Here is a 19,537-nt window from a genome sequence, read left to right as displayed (position 1 = left end):
TTTACCTGTCTGTGTAGGGTAACTAGCCAATCTAATCTGATATGAATCCACACTTTTACATGAATCTGATAATGGACATCAGAGTAGTGTAGTAGTGAAGCAATTAGCAGTCGGAAATATGTAAAATAAAGGCAACAAAAAATATTTTCCAAAATTTATACTTGATAATTTGACTGAGTAAGTTTATCTTGTAATTGCAGTTAGTCAGCTGCTTAAAATGTCTTTTCTTCTTCTCAAGTTTTGAGACATTTGAGATCAACAGCTTTGAGCAGTTCTGTATCAACTACGCCAACGAGAAACTCCAGCAACAGTTCAACATGGTGGGTAGCATGCATTTACCTGTTGTTTGCACATATATTTACAGATGTGTCACAGTATTTGTTTTGATTGTTTAATGCAAGTACAGATATTAACCCCCCCCCCCAAATGTTTGGGTGTGTGTGTGCAGCATGTGTTCAAGCTGGAGCAGGAGGAGTACATGAAGGAGCAGATTCCTTGGACTCTGATTGACTTTTACGACAATCAGCCATGCATCAACCTCATAGAAGCCAAAATGGGCATCCTGGACCTGCTGGACGAGGAGTGCAAGGTACTTTTTGTTTAGTCCACTGAAACAAAATTCAAATCATTTATATTACATCTAGTTATTCTGGTAAGTCCCCATTATTAAAAAACACTCAGATGCAGGCAGCATCGTTTCCAGCACATAACAGACGAAAGAAGATCTTATTCCTTTTTAACCCTTTCCTTTTTTTTTAAATGTTTTATATGATGCAGCTCACTGCTGATCCTTATCTTTTCAAAAGCTCTTTCCAAAAGAGCACATTTTATCCTGCTTTTGTTTGCATGTCAAAAATAAAAAAAAATAAATGGACTGATCATAAGTATTCTAATCTTTAATCTGTCTTTTAATAAGAGTCTGCATGCCACACAAGCTAAAAATATACAATTAAATAAGACTTGATGACTTATGAATACGGTTTGTGGAATAAAAACTTTCTCATAAATGTAAACACGCAGGAGGAATAAAGTGAGTCTGTGCTGCATATTGAGCAGAGGCTCATGGGTTGTGATTGAACCTCTCAGTGAGAACCATTCACACCCACGTCCTGCTTTACATTTTTTGACAGCGGGCCTGTCAGTGCCTCCTACCACACACTAGACCCAAGTCTCCAACACCTACACAGACGGTTCACATCAGAGTTCACCTGCAGGAACTCAGTATAAAACAATGACCCACTTACTAGCATGTACAATGGAAGGCAAAGCTTTTACAGTTTTATTCATTTCACAGTTGGATTTATGTTTTTATTTTGTTGCCTCGTATAGCTCACAGTAACGTTTGGCTGAGTCTTCGTTGAATATATTAACTATCTGTTATTAGAGTTGATATTCAGGTTGCAGTCAGTGCAGAGTCAAGGCAGTGCTCATATCTGGACCATCTACACACCTTCACAGCTCAGCCAATTCACTAACAATGCTGACTAATCTCTCTGGGGCTCTAAACTGCTGCAAGGTCATTTTACAAGTTATTGACATTTGAGGTGGTCCACATTGCAGGCATAATTGCAGGGTAACGGACATTGAACGTTTGCTTTCTTTACAAAGAAATTTACAAAAAGGTTGTTCTTATGCACATAGTAATGGGGGGAAATCATTTCTTAGATTCATCACGATTCTTTTTTAAAAGATTTTATCTCAATAAAAAATACCCAAATGAATTAAAACCGAAATTCTTGACATTATGATCACCTGTAACAATTTCGTAAGCCTTAGCTGTATGTTTGTTGCAGCTGAAACAAATGGTGAAACTTAACAGACAAGCGTGCATTGTGTTGACGTTCTAAACTGAACCAACGCTGCTTATTAAGTGTGGAAGAGGTTTAGCACGCTTCAGCCGCCAGCAATGACAGGCTGTCCGGAGGTCTCAGAGTTGGTTAATGTCATATCAGGTGAGACTGCAGAGAATATGTCCAAAGTATAGTGGAGCACATGGACTAGTGGCAGCCAATTTCACTCAAAAGGCTAATGTTTTGATGCCAGCTGCATCCTTATAAGAGTAAGATAAAGATGTTTGTTGCCACTAGTCCATGTGCTCCAGTTTACCTTAGACCCTAATCTCTAAAATCTCTTTCCTGTTACCACTTGAGTTTTAGTGAAGATGGCTGAGCATGATTAACCGCAGATGTATAAAGCCCAACCAGAATACCAATATGCTAAGTTTTAAAAATAGCAAATAGTAACATAGTGAAAAAACATAAATTGTTTGTATAGAAATATCATAACATCAAGATGCATCCATAACTGTTTTATAATCTCGTTATGACCCAATGAATCATATCATGAGGTGCTTAGAGACTTCCACCTGACATGTACTGTGTAACCAGGAAAAAAGACACTTGTAAGATGTAATGCAGTCTAATCCAATAATACTTTAAATTAGTGGAAATGCTCAGTTTATTGCCTCTTTCTCTGTATTTTTTAGCAAATGGTTACATACATGTTGTCTCACTGATAGTTTCTATTGTATCTTCTCTTTTTCCACTCCAGATGCCCAAGGGTTCGGATGATTCGTGGGCTCAGAAACTCTACAATACCCACCTTAAGACCTGCTCCCTCTTTGAGAAGCCACGCATGTCCAACCGGGCTTTCATCATCCAACATTTTGCTGACAAGGTGGGTCTGACTGACCTGTTGCTCCCTATCTGTGTAGTGTATGAGAGGGCTTAAATTCATTATTTTGGAATTTTGACATACAGTTTTTTTTCCTTATTTGTCTAGAAGAGTAATAACATGACGTTCAGAAATTTTTTGATAACGTTTGTTCCTCAGTGATGTGTGTTTTTTTACACCGATTTTATGAAATGTACTTTAACAATAAGAAAACTACATTACAGTACAAATCTTTTGTTTAATTTTTTTGGGCTCCTTAACACTTAAACACACTCAAGCACTTTTGTAAAATAAAAAACTATAAACAATATCGAACATAATAACACAAACAATATATAATGTTACATGGGTCCGAGTTCACCGCACCTATTACACTAAAGTCTAACTCTACTTAACAACCATATATGCCTATCTGACACTGATGAGATTTGTTCCTTAGGTATCAAAATTCATTACCGAATGACAAGGCATTTTTTTGATACTCGATAGTATCAAAGCAATTTGGTTTGTGCCGGAAAAGAATCAATGTTTGGTAGCCCGAGCAGGGGCCTGTTTAGCTCAGCAGACAATACTCAGAGACGGACTGGCTGCAGTGGCTGCTGCAGTACTGAGTTATTTTTAGGATTGCTTGAGGATGGATGACTTTTTTTTATAATATTTTTGTTTTCAAACAAAAAAGCAGTTCTGCAAGAAAATGTTTGTGTTTGTGACTAGTGTAATCCACTTTAACTTAATAGGTCTTGTGTCCTGAAATGAGGGGCTGTAATTCACAGGGTGTTTTTTCATGTCTGTTTTTAGAACCTCACTATAAGGTTACAGATGAACAGCGCCAAGGACTAGCGCAGGCTGATTTTTAAATGGGATCCTTGGAGATATTTCTGACCACACATTTGCAAAGATTGATGCATATGTATTTAAAGAGACTTGCATCAGGAGTTTATGTCTGCACACGAGCCAGTGTGAAGATTTTACTGTTTGCATAGAAGTGTCACAGGCCACTTCGATTTAAACCTTATTTTACATTTCCAGTGAAAGACCTGGATAAAGCCCAGTAAAATGTCCTCACAGTTACTGTAACACAAACTGTGCTGTGTTGCTGTCGAGCAGGTGGAGTACCAGTGTGAAGGTTTCCTGGAGAAAAACAAGGACACAGTGAACGAAGAACAGATCAATGTGCTGAAGGCCAGCAAGGTGAGGAGCGCAGACACACATCTACATTACATATACAATCGGTCCAAAACAGATCCTAACGACCTCTGTGTGCAGAGAGACATTTTAACACATCAACTCAAATGTTAAATGTTCAACTCAAAATGTTACGTAGCAACTAATGAGTTCAGAGCCAAGAAGCCTGCAGCTCACAGGGAGCTGGTGCACCTGGTCTGTGTGTGAAAAATAGACTATTGTTTACTGACCAGAAGTCCCATATGAAGGCTCTGGAAAGCAGCGCCCTCCTCTGGCCATGTTCAGGTAGTGTTGACACCAGAAGTGATGACAAATGCTCCATCCAGGAGAGTCATGGTCAGAGAGATTTAGATTTTATTTACACATAACAGACAAAGCTGAACACACACATGCACAATATTTCAAGTTGTTAGCTAAACATGACCCACATGGACAGTATGGTCGTGGTTTATCTCATGCAGCAGCGTGCACTGTGCACACTTTTACAGCAAACTGGGACATCACAGCTATCCTGGTTTTTCACACACACACACACACACATACACATTCGATTAAGACTAAATTGTCCAGATCACACCCAAACTAACATCACGTATTGTGTGTGTGTGTAAGTTTTGGTTTAGGATATGTGTGGGAAAGCCAGTTGGGTCAAAAGGGGCCTCAGCCTTTAAATCCTGACTGCTGCTTTGGCTACACACATACACACACACACACACACACACACACACACACACACACACTCTCACAGACTATGTTGTAGTGTGTTTGTCCAAAGTGCTCAAAGTGACCATTGGCTGTTCTCTTATAGACTTCAACAAGAGCAGAGTTGGGTAAGGGTTGAAATGCTGCTCTAACCTCTAACACAGTCACCTAACACACATACACACACAAATATACTCATGGATGTATAGTCTGAATGTTGCCGTGGAAATCTGTGCGATTTAAACAATTGGGATTAAATGGTAATGCGCTCCTAATGAGATTTGGTCAATTAACTTTAGTTTTACTTCGCTGCCAAGCTTATCCCATCAATCTGTGTGTGTGTGTGAGTGCGTGTGCACGTGTGCATATGTGTGCTGGCGTGCGTGCGCGCGTGTGTGTGTGTGCGTGCGTATGTGTGTGGGCACACAAGCATAATTATCAGCTAGCTGATTGTTTGCTCATGCCATGTAGAGCACTTCTGTAAAATGTCATTTAGACCAGAAGAAGACATATTATTAACTTGTCATGATTTATTCATCTGGTACTCAACCTTTACAACTAAAACACATTGTGTCCGAAATTCCAGACTACCATGCTATGCAGTAAACCAAAACAGTATGTGAGATTTTTTAAGTATGTCCAAAACTTTTGTATTTTTTGCAGGACGGATTCTATTTCTGGTGAAATACCACCACCATAAATATCGGTCAAAGCAATGCTGTAGATGAAACAGACAATGGCAGAATGCTCTGTTATGTCAAAATTAATTGGGTTTTAATTTAACTGTAAGTAAAACATTTCACTTTGCAGGGCACAATATATTTTTAAAAATATTTTTAAATTGCTGGTAGAGCTTAGGTTGGCATGGGTTACCATGGTCACATGTCTAAGGTACAAGGAGGCTCAAGTGACAAGGTAATTACAGGTAATTACAGGTAATTAAAAGGCACATACTACTATTTATTCAAACCAAAGTACATTGAACAATAGCACACATATTGAGTGCATACAAAGTTTGTTATTTTCGGACACAGCTCTTGTCTTAAACCCTCCCTCAACAATCAGAAAATAACTGAAAAATTATTTTGTAAACATTTAGCAGCTACCTGATTTCATTGCATCTCCATGTAACAAATTAACATGCAAAATACAAAATGAGGGGGAAGAATATCCTCAGAATGAGGCATGGAGGCAGTTCTGTTATTTTGTAATAGATGAATATAGATTTAGGCTGATGCATCCCTTTGCAGAGATGCACAGACACACTACACACCCATCCCAGTTCAGACTGTTGATAGCCCTTAAACTGTAAAGACAGTTAAAGGAAATTTTGGTTTATTACAATCCAGGTACAGGCCGACATCGCTGCAACAAACCGGGGCAAGAAAAATGCAGTCAGATGAGCAGTTTAGCCAAATAACAGTGTCAAAGTGCACAAAATAAGCACACCTAAAAATATTGCTGATAATCTTCTGTTGCAATTTTTTGCACTAATGCACAGTGAGACAAAATTGAACCAGGAAGTTGTTTTAAACTGACAAATTTTCGCATTTTACCCTTCGCCTTCAATTTTTCCCCAAAAAAAGTCAGGTTAGTTTAAAGATTTGTTTGAAACCTGCAGTCATGTTACCGCTCATGTGCCTTGCCACATATTTTTAGCAATTGTCCAAAAACTATGAAAAGTAAATCCAGGTTTTATAAAACAGGAACTGCAGTGGAATATTCCAGCATTGTGATGCCTCCAAACTACCTGCATAGCTCCAAACTGCACTGGGACCTGCCAGACACACAGGAGTCTTGTAATCATGCCGACGTCTGCTTGCAAGTCTAATCAATACAGTGCATTTGAGAAACGCCTGATGCAGAGATTTCCCTTGATGCATTGCAACCCAGGAATGTGATCACTGTTACAACAAAATTCCAGCGTGTGGCCGTCTTTCAACCACAGATAATGTTTTATACTCTATGCGGTTTAGTGGAAATACATCCCAAAGGGTTAAGGAAAAAAAATCATCATCCCATCATGTTCTTTTCATCCGTTTCAGCTCCATCATTAGTCTGCCTGGTAGATGTGTATCACAGTTTTTAATGGTGGTAATCATGATTTTGACCTTAAGCTGTGGGTTTCTTTTCCTTTTAATGTCATTGTGTGTCTTTTGTCAATGTGTCTCCATATGTTGTCCATGTATGTTTGGTTCTGTCCTCATCATGACAACCTTCCCTGCCAGCAGAAGGTAAACAAAGGCGTTCTTACAACGCTGGTCCGCCTGTAGCTCTTCCTTTAGCTTTTTTCTTTCTCTCTTCCCCGCTCTCTCTGGCACTGAGCTATTATCACTTTAACTGCGCTGAGGAGATTTAAGTTGTGTATGTGTGTTTGTGTGCCTTTGTTGGCTGCATGGGGAGCACTGAAGGCACTTTGGGAGCAGAAGAGCTGATTGGACAGAAAAACAAGGGACAAAGGAAAGAGGATATTTTTATGTTTTCAGAGTGATGCTGAGAGCGAGCAGCACGTAAAGCCTTTGTGGCCGTGGCTGTCCAGATGATCCTGCTTAATGACGCTGGCGAGAGAAGCATGGCATCGCTCTGAGCTCAGCGGGAGGACCTGATGCTACACATAACACAGCATCCTCCTCATATAACCTCAGTGTTATATGGAACATGACTGATGAGTGTGTGCATCATTCATGCTGCTATTTTATGTCATAACATCATGGCAGGATAATGCCATGCAGTCATATATGGCCAATGCATATATGAAAACATAACCTTTCATTATTTTTATTGGCTTTTTAAAACATTTTAACAAACTATGACTATGTATGAGTTTAACAAACGCTAATCAACAAATTAAGCAAAATCTACTCTAAACTATCCAGCAGCCTTTTAGCTGTGCTTGTGTGAAAATATTGAAATGAATTGTCATGTCAAACTCTCCCTGCACTTAATTACTAGACTAGAATACTGACTTGACTTGATTACTTTATAAATGTAATAATGAAGCCAACAACAAGGTTTTAAACCCTCCGGTCAAACTACAAAGGCCTGTAGCAAATGCTCAAATGAAGGCTGTCATACTTCATAAGGCTGCGTGCACTAGGTAAGAGAAATCCATATGCATGCCATGACCTGTAAGAAGACACTGTTAGAAACTATCTCATAAATATCCATTGTAGTGGCACTAAAGTTTAATTTAACAGTATATGCAGAGCGAAATACTTTGTGGGTTTATTTTTCAGTGAATCAATATTGCCCACAGTGTCTGATGCTGCCATGAGCAGTTCTGTTTCTGACTGTAAATGGGCTGCTGTTCCCAGTTTGACCTGCTGGTGGAGCTGTTCCAGGATGAGGAGAAAGCCACTAGTCCCACTGGTCAGCCTCCTGGCACCGGAGGCCGGACACGCCTCAGCATCAAACCTGACAAGGGCCGGGACAAGACCAGCAAGGAGCACAAGAAGACTGTCGGCTGCCAGGTTGATATCTTTTGTGTTGGTGTTTAAATAGGTGTTCAGTCCAAACTAATTTCACAAAGTGAGATCACATCAAGTGCATTTTGGTTGGATATCAGACCACATTGAAAATATATTCAGTGTCTCGTTTAACCACGTGCCCTTTTTTGTCCAAACTTATTGTATTGTGGTTTGGTGTTGTTACTTTCAGTTGTGAATTGCAGCAACATAAAAATTAGTAAATAATAACAGCTTAAAGGGTAACCTATCCATTTTTCAACCTGGATCCCTATTTTCCCATGGTTTTGATTCGCCAGGGAAGAAAAAACAAACAGACCGGTTCAAGCAAAAGGAAAATCATTGTCAAGCACTGTAATAACAATCTGAGCCTGTCAGTGGCAAAAACAAGCATTTTTTGTGGACGTACTTTGTTTGATTTGTTGTTTCTATCAGTCACTTAGATACTATAGTATGAAAAAATAGGATTCTACAGAATATCAGTTCTTTCTTTCTTTCTTTCTTTCTGTAAATCTGAAGAACATATTCTTTGCTTAATAGTTGTTAGTTTTTAAATTGATTATGACTCTACAAACAACATGTGATAATAATGATGATTAGCCAGAATCATAATGATCATAATGATGATGATGATGATAATGTTGCTCTCTTGTAGTTTCGTAACTCTCTGCAAATGCTGATGGAGACATTGAACGCAACCACTCCACACTATGTTCGCTGCATAAAACCCAACGACTTCAAGTTGGCCTTCTCGTGAGTTTTCCTGTTTTCTGTTTATGTGAAAGTCTTTGGCATGTTTTTAAGTAAAGTGTTATTCTGGGAGCATATGATAATCCACCATTTTACCTCAAATGTATTTGATGGTACCCATAATAACTGCGGTTATTTGTTGTTCGTCGGGCAGGTTTGATCCTAAACGCGCAGTGCAGCAGCTCAGAGCCTGTGGTGTCCTGGAAACCATCCGCATCTCTGCTGCAGGCTTCCCATCCAGGTACTGCTGCATCCCTGCAGCATTATTACTGTTTCCCATAGACTCTCATGTTGTGTCCTAAAAGAATATTTAACATCTCTGAAGGCAATGCAAATTGACCCTGCAGTTAAGAGTGTGCAATGCATATACAATGTGTGAATACATCTTTATAACTATGCAGCCACCTCAGTGCAGAATCTTTTCTATCTATCATTATTCAATTTGCACAAGAGATTAGTTTCCTCCTGTAGAGGATATAATTTTGTCTGGTTCCCTGTAATGCACTGGAGAGGTATGCATTGTTTGTACAAAAATTTATGAGCATCATATAAAGAAGGGAAAAATTGTTAGGATTTCAATCAGGATGAGTCCTGAGTTAAAAGCTGACACCACAAACAAATACTGTGTTAAGAGTATTGTGTTGGTCAGTATTTTTGCTTGCAGAAAGTCAAGCAGAACAGTCCTGTTTCCCTCTTTGCAAGTTTACTTGGTAAAATGAACTTGCTTGAACAAACAGTGAAGAATCAAATGTTTAATTCATGTCAGTTTTATAACAGTTTTTCTGTGTTTGTCTCAGGTGGACGTACCAGGAGTTCTTCAGCCGTTACAGAGTGCTGATGAAGCAGAAGGACGTGTTACCTGACAAGAAGTTGACTTGCAGAAATGTTCTGGAGACACTGGTGCAGGTCAGACTATCTACATTTTTGCCTTTTTTGTTTTTGTCTGGAAAAATGAGAGTGATAGTAATATTTAAATTGCATCATGCATTGAACGGATTTCCATAAAGTGTTGCATTTCTCAGTCTTTTGTTTTGCCCCTTTCCCCTTCTCAGCAAAGCCACTTCCACACACAATGAATCTGTCCCTTTTTTGTCCACCTATTTGCCGTCTTACTCTTGATCTCTGTCTTCCTTCAGGACCAGGATAAATACCAGTTTGGTAAAACCAAGATCTTCTTCAGGGCGGGCCAGGTTGCCTACCTGGAGAAGTTGAGAGCGGAGAAGTTGCGTGCTGCCTGCATTCGCATCCAGAAAACAATCCGCTGCTGGCTGGCACGCAAGAAGTACCTGCGCAAGCGCAGTGCTGCCATCACCATCCAGAGGTTCACCAGAGGATACCAGGCTCGCTGGTGAGTCACCTTAACCTGATCTTCACCTTCCTTCACCCATTGAAACAGAAATCACAAACAAAGACATTTAACTTCTTTTAACCGATTTTGTTTGTTTTATGAGACAGTTCTGCACAAAACAAATTAGAGTATTAGTTTTAGTTAAAAAGTTAAAGGCTGAAATACCAGAGGTCTGTAGTTATATATATACATTTTAAATATGTGTTTGTTGAGACGTGTATATCTTGGGTCTCCTCAGCCTGGCCAAGTTCATGCGTCGCACACAGGCGGCCACAATCATCCAGAAGTACCAGAGGATGTACGTGGAGAGGGAACGCTACAGGCAGAAGCAGGCTGCTGCTCTGGTCATGCAGACGATCCTCAGAGCTTACATGGCCCGGCAGAAGTACCAGGCGGTAAGACACACATCACAAAATTCTTTAAAATATATTACTCAACCTAACCAGGCCTTCTATTATTTAGTCCTGAGATCCAGCAATAAAAAAGAAATACTGATTTCTGATACTTATTGTGCAGTTATTTCCCTTCTCTGTCTTACTAAGAAAATGCCTGTAACAAGAGAAACACAGTTAGTGGATATCTTACAGAAAAGATTGTTTAGCATGAGGTAAAATGTTTGTTTCTGTGTCTGTCTCTAGTTACTGCGGGAGCACAAAGTGGTCATCATTCAGAAGCGCGTTCGAGGCTGGTTGGCTCGGTGCTGGTACAAGCGCTGCCTCGTCTCCATCGTTTACCTGCAGTGCTGCATCCGCAGGATGAGGGCCAGACGCGAGCTGAAGAAGCTGAAGATCGAGGCTCGCTCAGTGGAGCACTTCAAGAAGCTCAACAAAGGCATGGAGAACAAGATCATGCAGCTGCAGAGGAAAATCGACGAGCAGGTGAGTTTTCATTTTTTTCCCATTTCTTTTTTTCAGTCTCCATGTATTGATTCATTTTTTTGTCATTTTTGGGGTGTTTGACTTCCCTGTTTTATGATCTGTCCTATGCCTCCAGAGCAAGGACAACCGGTCAATGAACGAGAAGCTCATCGGTCTGGAGACTTCCTACACAACAGAGAGCGAGCGGATGCGTGGCGAGCTGAATCGGTTGCGTGGGGTGGAGGAGGATGCCAAGAAAAAAGGCAACCAGGTTTCGTCGCTGCTGGAGGAGCTGGAGAAGCTGAGGAAGGAGCTGAGTTGCACACAAAAGGAGAAGAAGACTATCGAGGACTGGGCGCAAACATACAGGGACGAAATGGAGAAAGTAAGATGGGATCCACATTCATATCTGTCCATTTTGCTATCTTGTTGTCCTGATCCTCCATCTCCCTCTGCACAGTGTATACGCAGTAGTGTTACAAGTCCTCTGCACTACAGTACGTGTGTTTTTCTCTAGTTTAGTGGAGAAGTTTCCTTAGATGTTAGTTGCATATTTGAATGTTTTTTTTGTTTTTTTTTTAGAGAATATGGAGGTTTTGAATTTCAAGGAAAATTAAGTTTCTGCAGTGGCTGAATCAAAAACAAGTGGATTATTTCGAATATTTTTTCTTTTACCTTTAGTGCCAATTATCAGTCTAGTCTAGTCTAGTGTGTGTGTGTGTGTGTGTGTGTGTGTGTGTGTGTGTGTGTGTGTGTGCGTGTGCGCTGCGGAGTGTTTGCCATAGAGATGTCTGCTTTCTCCATAATATAATGGAAATAGATGGCACTTGGCTTGTGGTTTTCAAAATGCCAAAACATATACATCTGAAAAACTCAACAGCAAAGTCTCTTTCCAGAAATCATGACCCGGTTACTCAAGATAGTCCACAGACTACATGCCAACTGTATTATTGAGTCGGCTGAAGCATGCATCTACCGCTAGCTAAACCAACATCACTGAGCTAAGTGGGTCATGATTTCTGGAAAGAGTTATTGCCGTTGAATTTTTCAAATGTATTCTGGGGCGTTCTAAGCAGCACGAGTCATCTAAATCCATTACATTTGAAAGGAGGCAGACATCTCTACGGCTAATATCTCCATCACTCTGCAGGTAACACCAAAACAATCTAGATAAATAGAAGTAAGCAAGTAAGAGGAAAAGTATATATTTTTTAAATTTTGGGGTGATCTGTCTCTTTAAAACCTCTGCTGTTTTCCCTCCTCCACGTAGAGAGTCTGTGGCTGTCAATAATCCTATTTTTAGTTTAAAGCTTCACTTAAGGAGTCATTTGACATTGTTCCTCATTAGTACGATCTCCCATAGTTTCCTGGAAATATATAGATCACAAAAAAATTTATTGCGTAAGTAAACATTTATTGGCACAAGAGGAAAAATGTTTCTCCCTGGTTTAGGAGCCAGAGCGAACCAGGGTGAAAAGAGCACGTGGTGGGCTCAGGGGGCAGAGTTGCTTTGGGGCAGGTGAGCACAGGAGATAGAGTAGTGTGCTAGTGAGGTAGCCAGTGAACTGTGTTTGCGTGTGAACTTTTTTATTTTATGTAGTATTTTGTCTTTTGTCTTCAAATGACCCCAGAGGTGATGCTAAATGAGGAAGACTGATTTTAAGCCTCTTTTGAGAGTTTGCAGTCACGTGTTAGATTATGGAGATGCAAATTAAATGTATAACTCACATTTTCCTCTGTTGTACTTTTGATATAATTTCACATTTAAGGTGCTAGCAGTCACCTTGCTTTACACAATTTGTGATTAAAGGATCATTTGATGTTGTGTGCTTAGATGGTCTCGGAGCTGACCCAACAGAATGGCTCACTGAAGAAAGAGAAGGACGACTTGAACAGGTTGATTCAGGAACAGAGTCAGCAGATGACAGGTACACAAACATCATCACATAAATCATCTACCTAGTCATGCAAAAACATTTGATCATCTTCTAAATCATACAGTATGTTTCTCACTTATTTTTTTAAACTGCTCCTGTTGTATGTTTTGTCCCATCAGAGAAAATGGCCCGTGCAATAGCGCAGGAGACTCAGCAGCTGGAGACGGATCTGAACGAGGAGCGCTCTCGCTACCAGAATCTCCTCACAGAACACCTTCGCCTCGAGGAGAAATACGACGACCTGAAGGAGGATATGGTTTCCTTGGTGAGGAACACATGCACACACACAGTCAATACCTATGAGCCTTAGACATCATTTTAGTGTTACTCAACTTGCAAAAATTCTGAAAACACTAAGACAGCAAATATATTTGATCCATTATTTAATATTTCGCAACATCAAATTTGCTGGTTAGTAATATTCAGCTCTTACTGCGTTTAAAGTCTTAAGTGGCAGCAGGGAGAGCAAGTGAGAAAAATTGAAATGCTTATTTTCTCTCTCGTCTGTAGAACGTGTCCAAGCCTGGCCACAGGAGAACCGATTCCACCCACAGCAGCAACGAATCCGAGTACACTTGCAACTCAGAGTACGCCGAATTGGAAGAAGGTTCCCGTGCCGGCGAAGTAAGAACATTGGCATTAAATACGATCTGCTTTAATAAGAAGAAGAATTCAAAGGCATAGTTTTTAAAGTTACAAAATAGTTGCTTTTAACATTGCCAGATACTTTCATGGGGCATATTCTCTGTCTTCACGTTTCTTTGTTGTGCAGGATGTGACACGAGGAATAGACACCTCGCTGACCCTCAAGCTGCAGAAACGTCTCACAGAACTGGAGCAAGAAAAGCAGTCTCTGCGCAACGAACTGGAAAACAAAGAGGACCAGTTCCAGCGGGCTAGAGCCAGGGTACTGATGCCCACACTTTCAAATACATCACTTTATTAACAAATTACATTACACTCCAAGTTACAAGCCTTAATTATTCTAGTCTGTTTACTCATGGTAAAGCATTGTAAACTTGCACAAAGACTTGATGTAACTTAATCAAAAGTTGGTAGCACTTTACATTACAGCTTGGTATTAACAGGGTAATAGCTTGATAATAAAGAGGTAATAATTAATACAATGTAAAAATCAGGTGATAACTTGGTATTCAGTGGGTATATTTGGGTAATACTGAAATTGAACATTACAGATGCAACACCTGGTATGACTTATTATTGTAGTTAGGATCAGCAATTTCATTATTTGTTTGCTCTTTCTGTATATTAAAAACTCAAAACAAAGTGAACACAACAAGGAGAGGATGTCTGAACAAGCTGTATATATTTACAAAATAGTAGTACATCATGAGCGAAGTTTGCATAATTCACTGCTGAAAAATAATGTCTGCACACTAGAGATTTTAGAGGAAACACTGCAGTGTGTGTACATGTGACAACCAAGTATTAGTGTAAACAATTACTATTTTTACACTTTTCATTACTCTTCTCATATAATAAGAGGTTCACACCTTTTGTCTCATCAGGCCATGTTCTAATTCAGCCCGGAGTCAAACTGAACAACAATATGTATTACAGACTTTGTCACAAATATGTCTTCATCATTATGTTTTTCTCCTTGTTTCAGGATGATGCAGAGTTTAAAAAGGCTCGTGGGGCAGAGCTGGAGTACGAGTCCCTGAAGGTAAGATGTCAGAGGAGAGGAAAGAAGAAATGTAACTAGCACATGATCTCGCTTTTTCCAGAGAATAATCTGATTCAATGCCAGACAGCTTATTCTATAATAGTAATGCATGCCATAGCTTCAGAAACTGACACTTTTTTTTTCACTTTTCAGCGTCAGGAGCTGGAGTCGGAGAACAAGAAGCTGAAACATGACCTGGCGGAGATAAGGCAAAGCCTACTGGGTAACGCTGCTACAAACGCCGGTGCCCCAGGATCCCCAGCATACAAGGTGCTCTTGGAGCAACTCAGCGCCTCCTGTGAGGAGCTGGAGGTCCGCAAGGAGGAGGTGCTAATCCTGCGCTCCCAGCTGGTCAGCCAGAAGGAAGCCATGCACCACAAGGTAGAGAAACATTTCACCATTTCTGTTTTTTCAGTGTTCAAAGGTGGAAAGTGCATCCACCACTGTTGTTGTTCTTCCACAATATAAAGCTAGATTTAGGTGAATGGTACCCTGTTTGCTTGCATCCAGCGTCTTACATTTGTGTGTTACGTTTCCACCTGTGTCTGCTTCTCTGTTGTCTATTTGTTAACACAGTATCCCCAAAAAAGACAGGATCAGGTCAAATCTCTCATGGCCTTAAGATCACTTTGTTACACATTGCCAGTGATCCTAATCTCAAATTTAATCCCTGAAATAACTAACTGAAATAACAATCTGAGACTTTTTTTTTTTTTGTCACTGCACCGTCAGTGTGTCTAATTCTCCTGTCTCCACCTTCTCTCCTCCATTCATGCTTGCCCACAGGATGAGAAGGTACAGTTGAAAGAAAACTGCATCATGCATGAGTGTTTGGCACTTTTTCCACACTGTGTGTTGCATGTAAAACCTCACTAGGTAAGAAATCTGATCCAGCAGTTAAATTTATGTCATCTCAGGACCACTTTGCGTTCATTTGAAAACAAGTGCAGCTCTCACCAACGCTGGTAGGAAAAATGTTAAAGTAGTTTCTCAAATGTAGTGTCTACTGGGTTCCAGCACGATTAGAGAGTTTAGTGAAAGAAAAGTTTTCAGAAAATCAAAAATAAACTTAAAGCTTTAGTGTCAGTCCCTAAAAGTTAAAGGAAGAAAGCATGGCTTTCTGCAATTCTGTTAAAGAGGCAAGTTGCAGTTTTTGACAGGCTTTACATTAGCTTGCTCCTCTCTCCATTTGTTACCACCAATACTCACTTTTTACCCTTCCACATGCGGAAGGAGGTTAACTCCTGTTCTTTAGGAAATGTGGGAAATCACCAACTCATTTAGAGTAAAAAGAGCAGGTTTAGGGAAAGTGGTTACAGCAAGTCTCCTGGAAGACTTTAAACATCATATTAAAGATATGTAACAACATGAGAGCATCCAAAGGTAAATCTACCCTCAAAAGTATCAAAACAACTTGCACTAAAACAACAGGGGACCAAATAATAGTTAGATCAGGAGCCCAAACTTTTAAAGCAGCCAAAACAGAAAACCACAGAGGAAACACATGATCAGCATTCTTACTACAAAGGAATACCCTCCAAATGACCATTCGTATATTAATTACCTAACTAGTGTTACCTTGAATTTGTGGAGTAAAAGTTCTCGCATGCCTTAATGGTGATCAAGGAATCCAAAAACAGAGAAAGTTCTTGATGAATTGAAGTCATGGGGGGCAGCGTTTGATAACAGCAAAACTATGTCAAAACATTAACAAACTCACACGTATTGTGCAGTATAATCAAAGTCTCATTTATCCAGTCGTATGCTCAGTATTTCTCAAACAGAAGCATTTTGACTCAAACTTTACAATTACAAACACTTCTGCATTCAAGTAGCACCTGGTCAAGCGGGTTTTTGAATTCTTCTTGTTCATTCAGTTGAGTTCAAACTCATGCTTATGCAGGCGTGCTATTTGTCTGTGCATGAGGCTTTTAATGCAGAAGCGTTTTAAACAGTATGTTTTTAGGGAAAATGCATGTGTTTGGGTAGTGCTGGGCATATAGCTGGATAAATGAGACTTGGATTATACTGCATAAGTTGTGCGAGAGTTTGTAAATTGATGTTTTGATATAGTTTTTCTGTTGTGGAATCCTATGATTTCAATTCATCAAGGATTTTCTTTGTTTGACTGTGGAGGCATGCAGGAAAATCAAAGTTTTCTTAACAAATTCAAGAGAACTCTGGTTAATTAACTGATATAGGAGTGTTTAGTTTGGGGATCAAGTATTCCTTTAAGAGACTTTACGATTTGTCCTTCCCAGGCTGAATTTTGATTATCTCATCTGTCTCGTGTAGTTGCATTCATGGACTGTTTGTTTCACTGAAAATCACTGAGAGTTCTCCACTGTGGCTACTTTACATCAGCCACTTTGCATCTTTCTTTGTGAACACTGTATTACATTCACAACACAAGGATTGACTGAAAACCTTCTGCAAGTTAAATTTGAAATAGCAGGCTTTAAATTCCTACTAACATGACAATCACTTTGAAATTGCTTAAAGTGTACTTTTCTTGTTTTGATTTTTTTTTTCCACAAATCAGATAGAATGGACTGCGCTCAGTTTCATAAATAGACATTCATAACACAAAATTTAACTTCAAAACATAATAATCGAAGGTAAGTTGAATATTCGATTAATGGTGCAGCTAATAAGTGCTGCTTGAAAATGGAAGTTACTTCACAGGGTGGCGGCTTGTACTTAGTAAATATTTATGTTATTGTTGACTGACTCACTAAAGAAATAAACTGACAATTTGCTACATTGAACTGCACAGATGTACAGATACTCTGGTTCCCAGTGTCACTCATGTCAAACAGTCACACAGCGTTCACGTGATCACTGCTCAGATATTTTGATGACAAGTGACCTTAAACCTCTTTTACTTATCAGCTGGTGCTCGGCACCTCCTGTCTCTTGCAAGCTAGAAAAAGATGCCACCGCTGTGAAGTGACGTTCCCTGTAGATAGACAACTGCTTGATGGCTTGTCACTGTTTCAACCAAAGTCTCCCACTGGCTGATGACTGTCAGAGGAAAAGGACAGTTGTAGCCAGCAGCTGTAGAGATGCTGGCAGGGAGTCGACAACGCTCATGCTGACTGCCCAAAGCAGTGTGAACTAACAATCATGACACCACTGACTCGCTTGTCTTCATTCACACACCTGATGTGTGTGAAACCGGTTCATGATGCAGCTTTACAAGCAGTGAGGTCACTCTTTAAAATGTGGTGTTAACTCATTTATCCTTCTTTTCTTGTTCACCTTTCTTTAGGAGACCATGACTGAGCCTTCTGTCTATGTCGAGGACGTGTCCAAACTGAAAGACGCTGATGAAATCAAGCAAGCTTACATAGGCCTCAAAGACACCAACAGGTACTTTGTCACAGCCAGTTCTCTTCCCAATCTCCAGGTCTTCACATGCATCGTGTTGAATTTACTCGAACCCCTGACCCCTTTCTGCAGGCTTCCTACGCAGTATGGAAAAGCACTTTGACTTAAGTAATTTCCAGGACTCTTTAAGTCTGCCTCTATGCTTGTACCTCACAGCCTACAAAGCCCTTCTGCCCCAAGAACCCTTTAACTGTATCAAACCTGGACATCCGTGACCAAATCACTTTGAAAGAAAATACCGCAGTATCTCTGAACTGCATGTACACGTCGCATCACAAAAAACTAAATATTAAGCTACTGAACATTTATAAGTTTTACAGTTACCTGTAAAGTAAAGGGACTTTTATGCTTAAAGAAACCTATCTATCTATTTTTTTTTATTTGTATCTGATCAAGCTCTTGTGCCATTATTAACAAACAATAATATATGTGCAAGAAATATGTGGATGTGTTTGTGAAAGCTGACTTGTCCTGTGCAGATCTCCAAGGTACATTCGTAAGCCGTTGGAAGTCAATGATCTCCTGAGTAGGCTGAGGTAACCACTGAGACGTGGCCTATGCATCATGGAACAGAGCATGCATGGCCACGCTGATGCCAAACTGGGTTTCAAAATGTTACAGATGACTAATATTACAGAAGCTGAAACAGCTGATTCACGCCGTAGTGCTGATAAGAGCTTGGGTAGCTTTGCGTGGTGTTTGCTGCCCTAACAGCATGTGGAATAATGTAGCAGCTCTAGCTACAGTTCAGGTCTTACACATGCTCTCACAGACTGCGTTTACCAGGATCTGAGGTCAAGGAATGTGTGTTTGGCTTTGAAGTGTAAGATTCGTAGGTCTGCATGAGATTTTTATATTTCAGCATGAACAAGAGCAGAGTCTCTTAAACTGAAAGTAGTTTCTGTTTTTCCTCAAAACAAAGACACAAGAATGTTTTCAGTGGTTTCAAGAGCTCGGGTCGGTTTTTTGGAGATGCTGCAGAACTCCATATTTACAGTGAAGTGTTTACAAAATGTGCGGCATGAAAGCATGTAAGATGTCTGATCAAAAAAGGTTTATACGTAATCTTCAGTTGTAGTTTATTATCACAGATCTACAACACAAATTCCTCCCACTTTGACTTTTCTGCAGTGATAGTTTCAGTGCTGTTGTAGGAGGCGTCCTGTCTCAGCTTCATGGATGAGTTTGGCATAAATCCTGCATGAAAGCCCACTTATTTTCTTTGTTTGTTAAAGCACAGATGCACAGCGCAGTTTTAAGGAAGTGGAAGAAATATTGTTGCAAGGACCCATCATATTCACTTTTTTTGTTCCAATTTATTCCATGCCATTGGTCTCAAAATTCTGCACACATGCATGTCAAAGTGAGTACACACAGTAGGTAGCTAACTGCAGACATCTTCACTGTTTCTAAGCAACATTTTTTAACATAAGTTAAGTAACAGTGTCGAGGGAGACTCTTTTGTTATTGTTATTTATCAGAGTTACGTAAAAAGTTGCACTGTGCATCATGGCTTTATCCCTCTGTTACTACCATGTTGCTCC

At 39.9% G+C, this 19,537-nt stretch overlaps 1 protein-coding gene across 5 annotated transcripts in view; it reads left to right on the top strand.

Moving 5' to 3' along the window:
- The window catches only part of myo5aa (myosin VAa), a 65,455-nt gene that overhangs the window by 33,830 nt on the left and 12,088 nt on the right, over nucleotides 1-19,537 (top strand). For 3 of the 5 annotated variants that reach the window (XM_088079841.1, XM_088079835.1, XM_088079846.1), the window contains exons 11-30: nucleotides 239-320; nucleotides 449-589; nucleotides 2,551-2,676; nucleotides 3,781-3,864; nucleotides 7,875-8,030; nucleotides 8,680-8,777; nucleotides 8,929-9,015; nucleotides 9,572-9,680; nucleotides 9,911-10,122; nucleotides 10,361-10,517; nucleotides 10,761-11,000; nucleotides 11,116-11,364; nucleotides 12,814-12,907; nucleotides 13,036-13,181; nucleotides 13,427-13,540; nucleotides 13,689-13,823; nucleotides 14,547-14,603; nucleotides 14,757-14,984; nucleotides 17,875-17,975; nucleotides 18,473-18,529. In XM_088079841.1, the coding sequence (XP_087935967.1) occupies nucleotides 239-320; nucleotides 449-589; nucleotides 2,551-2,676; nucleotides 3,781-3,864; nucleotides 7,875-8,030; nucleotides 8,680-8,777; nucleotides 8,929-9,015; nucleotides 9,572-9,680; nucleotides 9,911-10,122; nucleotides 10,361-10,517; nucleotides 10,761-11,000; nucleotides 11,116-11,364; nucleotides 12,814-12,907; nucleotides 13,036-13,181; nucleotides 13,427-13,540; nucleotides 13,689-13,823; nucleotides 14,547-14,603; nucleotides 14,757-14,984; nucleotides 17,875-17,975; nucleotides 18,473-18,529 (2,673 nt within the window). The remainder of the gene's footprint in view (nucleotides 1-238; nucleotides 321-448; nucleotides 590-2,550; nucleotides 2,677-3,780; nucleotides 3,865-7,874; nucleotides 8,031-8,679; nucleotides 8,778-8,928; nucleotides 9,016-9,571; nucleotides 9,681-9,910; nucleotides 10,123-10,360; nucleotides 10,518-10,760; nucleotides 11,001-11,115; nucleotides 11,365-12,813; nucleotides 12,908-13,035; nucleotides 13,182-13,426; nucleotides 13,541-13,688; nucleotides 13,824-14,546; nucleotides 14,604-14,756; nucleotides 14,985-17,874; nucleotides 17,976-18,472; nucleotides 18,530-19,537) is intronic. The other 2 variants (XM_088079849.1, XM_088079855.1) reach the window with 1 other exon arrangement.

The sequence above is a fragment of the Plectropomus leopardus genome, chromosome 1 (genome assembly GCF_026936395.1).
Source record: "Plectropomus leopardus strain MGB_pleo_1.0 chromosome 1, ASM2693639v1, whole genome shotgun sequence".
Lineage (NCBI taxonomy): Eukaryota > Metazoa > Chordata > Actinopteri > Perciformes > Serranidae > Plectropomus > Plectropomus leopardus.
The sequence above is the reverse complement of the archived record's forward strand: the minus strand, read 5'-3'. Positions and strand labels throughout refer to the sequence as shown.